The following is a 9,893-nucleotide window of genomic DNA, read 5'->3' as shown; positions in this document are numbered from 1 at the left end:
GACGGCGAGTTACGCGGCAGTTGTTGTAAAAAGAACCTTCAGGGTACGGAATTAAGGTTTATTTTTGATTGGCCATACTAGCAGTGAACTCGAGTTGGGATACTTGGGATGGCGAATCAAGCGGCAGTTGTTGTAAAAAGAATCTTCGCGTCACGGAATTAAGGTTTATTTTTGAATGGTCATAGTACCAACTCGAGTTGTGACGGCGAATCGAGCGGCAGTTCTTGTAAAAAGAGCCTTCGAGCTACGGTATTAAGGTTTATTTTTGAATGGCCTTAGTAGCAGTGTGATATCGTTGACTCGGCTCGGCGAGTTGGCGAATTGGCGATTCATTCGCCGAGTTAGCTAGTGGTCGAGTTGATTCGAATTGCCAATAGTCTTGATTCGAATTAACTCATCTGTAGGCTGATTCGAATTATTCGAATCAGATAACTCGACTCGCCCATCGCTTCTTGTAGTTGCTTGTAGTTTCAATGCTCGAGTAATAGGTGTACAACACCGAAAATAAACTAATATCACTACCTACCTACCTGTACTATCTTTGAAACTTTCTCTCGACGATCAAGTACATAGTTGGATATTATTTAAAAGTTTGTTTAACGTTACCCGACCGGCGACCACTCAAAGTTACCGGACCTCAAATAAGTAGCAACAGTTAGGTAGGTACTTATACGTGTTTGTTTTTACCGCAACCATAAGTCAAGGGTGAAGCGGTAACCAGCTTAAAATGGTCCTATCAAGAGGCACTAATTCATTATGTTAACGAGACACTGCCTCCGACGTTGATGGATTACGCTTTTTTCTCCCTTGCATAAACGTAAGGACCGGAGAAATGCGTAAAAAATGGACCAATAACTGTATGCAAAACTGGAGCGTTTCCGTCATAAAATATTAGGTTATTGAAATTTTCCACCCAGCGGAGCGGGGCAGACGAAACTGCGTATACAGTTTTTTCTCTAGTAAAATCAGTGTGCAGTATGCATACGATCTGGAAAGTTTCACGTTTCATCATGATTGAGTTTTAGACGTAAAGTTATGAACGGTTGTTCGAAGCATATCAAATAGGTAACTGATACAGACTAGCTTTTGCGCTATCGTGACTAGCTAGAGGTAGGTAGGTATATTATGTTTACCAAGAATTCCTAGATAAGCGAACCCCGGGCTTTGAGCAGCAGTTCAGATGCAATCGGTTTAAACCCTAACACGAGCCAGGAATTTTATTCCCAGATTACGTTATGATTGTGACATATGCACCAAGGAGACTAGAACGGAAAACGGTATATCCTACGATAGCACAATACTGGTGTCGTGCGAAGCTACCCCGAGTGCGAGTGTGAATGAGTGCCTTACATGGACAAAACCTTGACACAGAAATGAGTAAAATAGACTACTAAGTTGTAAATTGGGAATTGTTTTTGAATGAAAAACAATTTCAATTTTAACATTTGTTATTTCTGTTAAGTACCTACATAAATATTTAACATTTCAAATAATAACATCTAGTTTAATCTCTTTATCTTTATGTTGCGCGGCGCAATGTGCCTCTACCAGCTTCCTCCCATGAAAAGTCCTGTGACAATAATTGCACTTATGGCGACGCACACCTGTATGAACACTGGAGTGGACCTTCAACTGGTTTGAACTGGCAAAACTTTTGTCACAATGTTGGCACTTGAATGGCATTATACCCGTATGTTGCCTCATATGAATTTTCAATTGGCTTTTAGCTTTATACTTGGCTCCACACATTTCACAGCTAAAGGGCCTTTCGTCGCTATGCCAAAATAGGTGGTTCTTCAGGGTCACTTCGGATGGAAACCCTTTAGTGCAAACTGGACAGCTATAAGGCTTTTCTTTATTGACGAATCTTAAGTGCTTTTGTAAAGTATAGTCGGATTTAAATGTCCTGTTACAGTGAGAACATTTGACCGGGGCGTGTTTGATGTGTCGATTTGATACGTGGCACTGAAATAAACAATTTTATATGATATGATCATTTGGTTATTTTTTAACTGATACGTTCTAGGTGATGCTTATCTATGGCTTGATTCTAGATCTGAGAGTGAAGATTTAATGACAATGATTTAAGCACATTTCATTTCATTAGCAGGAAAATATGACGTAGAGAGACTAAGAAAGCTACCTATACATTCGTTCCGTTGCCACGGAAGTTGAACATAAGATAGATACCACCCGTTCATAGCTATATATCCTCTCCCATCCTATTTTAAGAAGTTTCAATTGGACAGTTGAATTAAAAAAGGTGTTATAATACCAGCATAAGAAAAATACACAATGATTCTCTTATCTCTACCTATGCTCGACTGACAAATGACTCTTGCCAAACTATACCTAACAAATTTGATCTGCTGCCGCAACATCTGCGTTAGCACGATTGCGTTTATGTCCGCTTCGCAGTTGTGCATCATGACCGGCCGGGTGGTGTGAATCGCAAGTGTTCCATTGAATCGAACTTAATCTGCAATTTTTTATAAATGAAATGAAAATGCTTTAGATAGGTATTGCCACAAAAATAAATAACAAGTTGTAGAATAATTTTATGTATTAAAAAATAAATATAAGTAGGTATGTTATCTAATATTGATACGGATTTAAGATCCCCTGGCACTGACTAAAATAACAGACTTGATTACGCATTACATTTCAAAACTTTTTTGTAGTAGAACAATTGCGTTGCGAGACGTGTATCTTTTTACATGTAATGTTTTTGATGGGTTCTAATTTCTTGGGTCGCCGCTTAAGTCTGTTCGTTAAATATTAATATTTTGCAATGTTTTATAGGTGAGCAAGCAACGACCAACTTAGCGCAATGTTCTTCGATTTGGTCGTCGCACCGCAACAAAGAGGAAGCTAACTTTACAGTCGGAACACATTTGTAATAATAGTAGTTTATGCAACAGTGATATAATAAGGGTTCTTAAAATTCAAGGGTCGAAGTTACAAAACGAGACGTAGTCGAGTTTTGTAAAAAAAGACCCGAGAATTTTAAGAACCAATTATGAGCTGTTGCATACATTACTTTTTCTATGACAGCTGCAGCAAAAAAAAAAAAAAAAAAAAAGAGTTATTATTAAAAAAAAAGAGTTACTATTAAAAAAAAAGAGTTATTATTTAAAAAAAATTGAGTTATTATTTAAAAAAAAAGAGAGTTACCTCTTTCAATCAAGATGATCGGAACTTGTATCTTTAAAAAAAATAAAGCAGTTGTATTATACTCATAAGATGACTGCTAGCAGTCATCTTATGAGCCTATAGACAAAGCATTCAAATGACATTGCTTTAGATATCACTGTCAGTCATTTAATTGACACATTTAAGTGCTGGAGTAGAAAAATGAATTTATAGTTTTGCGATAGTCGTTTGTCGTGGAGCACAGGCAGAGAGAATAATGTCTTTTATGAGCTTTTGTTTAGTTTTACCTGTCCCATTGTCTGTAATCAAATCTTGCAGGCTACATTAGACACACTTCCCATTATTCGATTAGGCTTAAACTTCACAGACCTACTTTTGTATGTTGGCTGACAATGCAATATTATGGCACCATAGAGCTGATCTAATTATGGAGACCGGAGGAATAGGAACTCTGTGATAAAACAACGCAAACTCATTGTGTTTGAGTTTTTTAGAAATTCTCTTGGTGAGTATTAGTTGACTGTTGAAAGAAGAACAGTCAGCGAATTAACACATTCACTGCCAAGAACACGCTACACGTGTTATGTATTGAAAATGGAGCGCTTGGCAGTGAGTGTTAAAAAAACAGTACATATTTCTTATGCTAGTAGGTAACCCCAAAAGTAGGGATGAATAGTTTTTTTTATTCCACCACTATATTGACACAACTTTTTGTCAGAACTATAGCCAATTTTCTATAGGTATACAGTAAATGAAGAAAGTGAAAAAAAAAAGAATTAATGATTACAAGTCATCACAATGTTAACATTTTATGGCACTTGTTGCCTGAAGGTGAAATGAGCCCTTTCGGGGTTTGCGAGTTATCAACATGCAAATGACGAAACGACTTTGCATTCATGGTCGCCATCCCTCGAAGGCTTCCCCGCGCGATTCGCAACTTGAGTGTGGAGCGAGCATAATCCTCGCAAAAATCAATAAATAGGTATAAAATCAATAAATAGGTTCGACTCGCCGGCACTCAGTAACCGAAGTACCGATTTTGTATGCAGGTGGTTGTGGCACGTGGCACGAGCGGTTTTACTGAACAATAGACAATAGGATAAGCCTTCGGGCTCTACTAGAAAGCTAGAAACTATACCTTCAAGTTGAAGAGTCGCTTGAAACCACGGCCACAAGTTTCGCAAATATATTTGTTGAACTCGGCATGGTCGATCATGTGGGCTTCGATTGCATTTCTATACAAAAATCTGGAATATAATAAAAGGGTTAAAATGGATACTTAGTAAAAATATTAATATTATATCGGTGAGATCACCTAAAGATAATAAAAAGGTTAGAATTCCCTCAATTCTTCTAAATTTTAGAATATTTATTTTAAATTCAGCAATATGTGTCGACAAGTTCTGCATTAAATGGGTGTTCTTCAATAACGTATAGACAATAGCCACGTTATCTATGTACACGTATCTTACGTCACAAAAGAAGCTCAATTGGTAAGAGACGGGGTTCAAACCCACGACCTCCGGTTTGGAAGTTCCACCTGCACTTTTATAATCAACATGAAAACTTCTGAAAACATTATCTTTACTAAAGTGACTTTTTTTTATTTGAAATTTGTCTATACGTACAATACGTCATGGAGTTTTTCTTAAGATCTCATATTTGACAGTTATTGAGTCTTATTTAGACCAAACGTTTAACTGATAGCCTGAAGGTGGGTATAATAAGGGTCAAATTATATCTGACACTTAAACTTACGACTTTATTCTGAGGTATATCTAAGTATTTCAGTAACTAGGACATCCCCGCAAAATGAAAATTCCTTACTTTTTTCCACATATGTCACATATGAATTTATCAACCCTGTGCCATCGGTCATGGTCCCGCCAGCACTTGTACGTCTTGAAGGACTTTTTACACAGAGTGCAGTCTAATCCTGGCTTCTTTAAATGTACTGTCCTGTAGTGATACTGAAGGACAGCAGATGAACGCATAGTTGCGTCACAGACATGACAAAACATTTTGGCCTTTAAATCTTTTGGTTGATGCGAATATCTGAAAAAATTTTTTAAAAGAATGCTGCAAATTTTGGTTTTGCGCTTTTAAAAACGTAGAAAAATGCAAATCCAAGAATTTGAAGACCTGATAAGCAAAATAATTTAGCTACCTAACGAAGAAAACAAAATTCGCATCAGCGTTTCGAAGAATTGCTCGTTAAATTGTAACAGTACAGATTCTATAAAATACTGACCTATGTGAAACCATACTCGCGAAATCTTTACCGGCAAAATCACAATTTTTGCAATTCATCTCATTGCTGATATCATGGCCGTCCAAATGCTGTTTCATTAGCTCCCGATCAGATGTAAATTCGCATAGACCTTGAAATATTAGAGCATAATATTTTTTTCAGTAAATTAGTTTACAAGTCATTTTAAAAGTATCGAATACTGAATCGCTTATACTTAAATAAAACTGTTAATTGCTTATTACCAAGGGCGACCCCAGATAAAATCTAGGCTGATAAGTTGTCACAGACTGTTTGAGGAAACGAGGCTGCGAGGCTTATGTAGATTATGAAAACAGGGCGCCCCAAAGCGCCAATTGGCGCTAATACGCCTTCGTTTAAGACGGCTAAAAACTGGGTGTTTTTTTTTTATGGAACACTTGAAAGCGTTTTGGGACGTAAGTACCTACTGTCATTTATTTTATGGTTCTAATGTCTCGAATGAGCTTTTAGTTTTAAGCTGTGTCACAGAATAAATAATAGTACTAGGTACAGAAGACTCACTCTCTAACAAAACGCGTCTGTTGCGATCAGCACAGATATGGCCGCTAGGTGGCGACAGCGCCACGCGCGGCTTATGGCTTTCCCCAAAATTGGGGCGGAACGGATGTACTTTTAGCTACCTGTAGCAAAGCGACGAAATCGCGGAGTGAGCCACGCCTGGCTGTGTCCAAGTTTGAGTAAGCCTAAGTGTAAGGCCTGAGCGTTCGGCGGGGCGTGCAGCGTGGCGTCGGGCTCACAAGTGATTTGAGCAGCGTGCACTAAGGCCACTCCTATACGCTAGCATTTGTTTAACATGCACGCCGCACGCCCCGCCCCGCTGCACGCCCAACTCGAGCGTCCACTCAGGCCTTACACTTAGGCTATGTAAGCCGACGAATTTATTAATGTGTAATGTTTACTATTTTTGCATTTAGTCTACACCTAAGGCACTATATTAACCACCAATTTTCGTTTTTCATGCATTAGCTTCTTCGGTATCACGGTATGTAACGGATTACGAGGTCTCATTGCACTAGTTCGTTAGAGGAGTCGACTAACCCGCATTCGCAAAGCAATTGACTACGCGGGCGGGGTGAGCATTTGACGTCTATTTTGTCATTATACTCAATTAAATATTTGTCAAATTTGGTTAGGGTTAACTCAATATACATATTAAAGGAAAAAATATTAATAGGTACACCGCTTCCGGCAAGACTCTCTTCACTGACGTGTATCTGTGAGAAGGGCGTTTCCTTTCTTTGTACCTAAATAACAGTTACGTGTTGTTACATACGAGAAAAACTAAGTATTTTAAATAAACATAAGATCTTACCGCAATATAACATTTCATTCTTAGTAACTGCTGTTTTATTTGTGTTTTCACAAGTTTTTAAATGGCTCAGTAACCATCTTTTATTTTCTGTAAAACAAAAAACATTGCTTCAAAGTTTTGAACTGAAGTGTTACTAGGTATTTAAGTATTTAATTTTATACAAAAACAAACTTACTATACTCCCTCTGGCAATTGTCGCATTTTAATTTATTTTTGATATCTTTTGACTTTTTCTTTTTCATTACATTGAGGCCAATGTCTGACATAAAACAATCAGTTCCCTCAAATATGCTTTCTTCTAATACTTCAACAGACTCTTCTTTAAGTGAATCAATGTCATCATGGTTTTTATTATTAATTCCTGGGTAGTATGTGTGTCCTTCTATATGTAAACTGTTACTTTCAACAATGTGAATTTCATGGTTTTCCACCTTTATGTTGATCTTGTTTACAGAACACTTCTACAAAGAAAACAATTGGGCATTAAATACTTGCCTTACAAGTAACAGGCATATCAAAAAATAATTAAAGCCAATTTTTGCAAACTATGGAGGAACTGCAGGTATCCTAAACCTAAGATGGTCTGGATGCTAAGATGATCAGAATCTACTGTTTAGAATTACAATATATATATTACTGAAATCTCCTAAACTAAGCTGACGGTTAAGCATGGGGAATGGGGATAATGACAAAATGTCTTCAAAACAAATTTGTTAAAAAATATTTGTTTGATACAAACTTTTATTGCTGACTGTACTTCCACACTTTTGCATGTCTGTCAAGTAACCAAAGTTTCTACTAATGAAAGTAAAATCAATTTGTGTGTCTTTTCCATTGAGGAATTTCTTCATCATCAGATTACCTCTGTGTTAGCATATCACTGCCTTGAGATCAGAATTACAGAAATATGCCAAAAACTCAATACCAGACACTCAGGTGTCTGTGTGTTTCCAAAAGTGGTTCAAAGTGAACACTCAAAGTGCAATTGAAAGTATATTTCTGTCAAAAATTATAAAATGTTTCTGCTTTTTAAGATTTTTATAAGCTCCCTTACAAACTTACAACATAATATTAAACAATAAAAACATGTAATTAAACTCACCAAATCATCTGACAGTAGCGAACACCAAAACTCTTCTGACTTACAACACTGCTTTTTGAATTCTGCGTATAGCTTTATTAGATCTGCACACTTGCAACATAATAGTTGTGAGCCACCGTCAACTAATACCTAAGATACAAAGAACAAAGAATTACAACTCCAGTCTCGTTGGGTTAATTTTAATACCACATTGGTGGCAAACAAGCATACGGGCCGCCTGATGGTAAGCAGTCACCGTAGCCTATGGACGCCGGATGTGTTACATGATATATATCATACTGGGCACATAGATTTGCTTTTTGCTTTTACGTTTGAATAACAAGGGGTAAATAAATTGTACCTAATATGCCAATGTCTATAAAATTATGCCGTATCAGACTACTGTTATGTAATTATAAAATATTTTAGAGTAATTTGAGCCAATGTCCGATGTCCAATATTGGCAGTTGCAAGAAGAATAAATCAAAAAGACTAGTACCTAAATATGTAATTAATAAGCTAACTAGGGAATGCAAATCGGTTATTTTTTGTATGGAAATAACCGCGGTTTCGGTTAATAACCGATTATTTCCATACAAAAAATAACCGAAAATAACCGATTTGCATTCCCTAAAGCTAACACTCTTTATGTATATATTTTATTTCAAGGAAGAGTCACATTTGTTATTATTATGAATCAGCAATTCAGTTCAGAGTATGAAGCGTCATACTTAGCTTCAAACTGGGGTATGTATATAATATATGTGCTATATATCATACTGGACATTCCAAATACACAGTGGAAGTCTCATAGCATTTTGGGGGCAGCTCAGTTGAGGTAGAGCATATAACCTCTTACAGCAAAATATGCCAGACCCATCCGGTATCCTATGAATATGATACTTGCATATTCAGGTCCAATAAAGGCTGGCTTTTAAATACATGCATATATAACGGATGCAGGTTGTACTTCTAGGATTGATAAAAATAGATACCTATGCTTTAGACTTCTGACTGGTAATCTATAGGTACATGCTGTAATTTTTTCTTCAAGTTGGCCATATAAATATAAAATCAACAAGAACATAAAACCTACGGATTGATTCTTATTTCTTGATAGCGATATTATAAGCGACAGTAACTTACCGATAAATCGACGCAGAATTGATATAATTCTTTCCAAGCACCGCCTTCACTACCAAGTTGAACATAATTTGTGCTTTTTGTATCAAGACAGGCACGACAGGCCTCTATAAGCGCAAGTTGAACTTGGGGTTGGTCAGGTAAGGACATTTTAATTAAAAATCTGAAATCTGGACACAATTCGGAGGATAAATAAACAACAAATTTTCATCAATTCGCTAAACTTCACTTCAATTATTTTTTATGAACTAAGAACGTTCGAATATGTCGTGGGTGTATCAATTTTCGAACTACGCTACGAGGTACACACCAAAACTATTGTATTACCTTCTTAATTATTATTTTCCTTAAGTTTCATGTTTTAATTAAAAATCAAAAGGGAAAATTGCCGTCAATTTACTCTGATTAAATTAAAAATTTAAATGATTCCCGTATTTTCATTTGATCATGCTTTTAAATCTGAACGCTCGTCTGTCAATGTCAAGCGAGAGTTTTTTTTTTGTAACAATTGCAGTCTGGATACAAAGTCTTTAGGCGAAGTCTTTGTTTTGCTTTTGCCAGGCGTGGCTCACTCAAAGAGTAGTATATTATATATCGTCGTTTTGCTACATGTAGCTAAAAGTACATCCGTTCCACCCCAATTTTGGGGAAAGCCATAAGCCGCGCGTGGCGCTGTCGCCACCTAGCGGCCATATCTGTGCTAATCGTAACAGACGCGTTTTGTTACTGCCTATTTAGACTCTCGCGCGAGCCACGAGACGAGCCGCGAGCCGCGCCACGAGACGCGAGTGTAAGCGGTGGGCTCGCGGCTCGTCTCGTGGCTCGCAAGCTCGTCGAGCTAATATAATTTAAACACTAACGGCACGGCATAAGGTTTATAACCGAATGACAAGCCGAACGCGAGTGTAAGCGGT

At 37.2% G+C, this 9,893-nt stretch overlaps 1 protein-coding gene across 1 annotated transcript; it reads right to left on the bottom strand.

Annotated features, from left to right (window-relative positions):
- Positions 1-1,438: 1,438 nt before the first annotated feature.
- LOC134650559 (zinc finger protein 157-like) lies at positions 1,439-9,220 on the bottom strand. Its single transcript, XM_063505517.1, has 8 exons — positions 8,983-9,220; positions 7,858-7,986; positions 6,931-7,216; positions 6,756-6,842; positions 5,405-5,534; positions 4,981-5,208; positions 4,292-4,400; positions 1,439-1,965 (listed from the first exon to the last, which is right to left on the bottom strand). The coding sequence occupies exons 1-8, from the start codon at positions 9,127-9,129 to the stop codon at positions 1,486-1,488; spliced, it is 1,596 nt and encodes a 531-aa protein (XP_063361587.1). The 5' UTR covers positions 9,130-9,220; the 3' UTR covers positions 1,439-1,485.
- Between the last annotated feature and the right edge of the window lie 673 nt (positions 9,221-9,893).

The sequence above is a fragment of the Cydia amplana genome, chromosome 1 (assembly GCF_948474715.1).
Source record: "Cydia amplana chromosome 1, ilCydAmpl1.1, whole genome shotgun sequence".
Lineage (NCBI taxonomy): Eukaryota > Metazoa > Arthropoda > Insecta > Lepidoptera > Tortricidae > Cydia > Cydia amplana.
The sequence above is the reverse complement of the archived record's forward strand: the minus strand, read 5'-3'. Positions and strand labels throughout refer to the sequence as shown.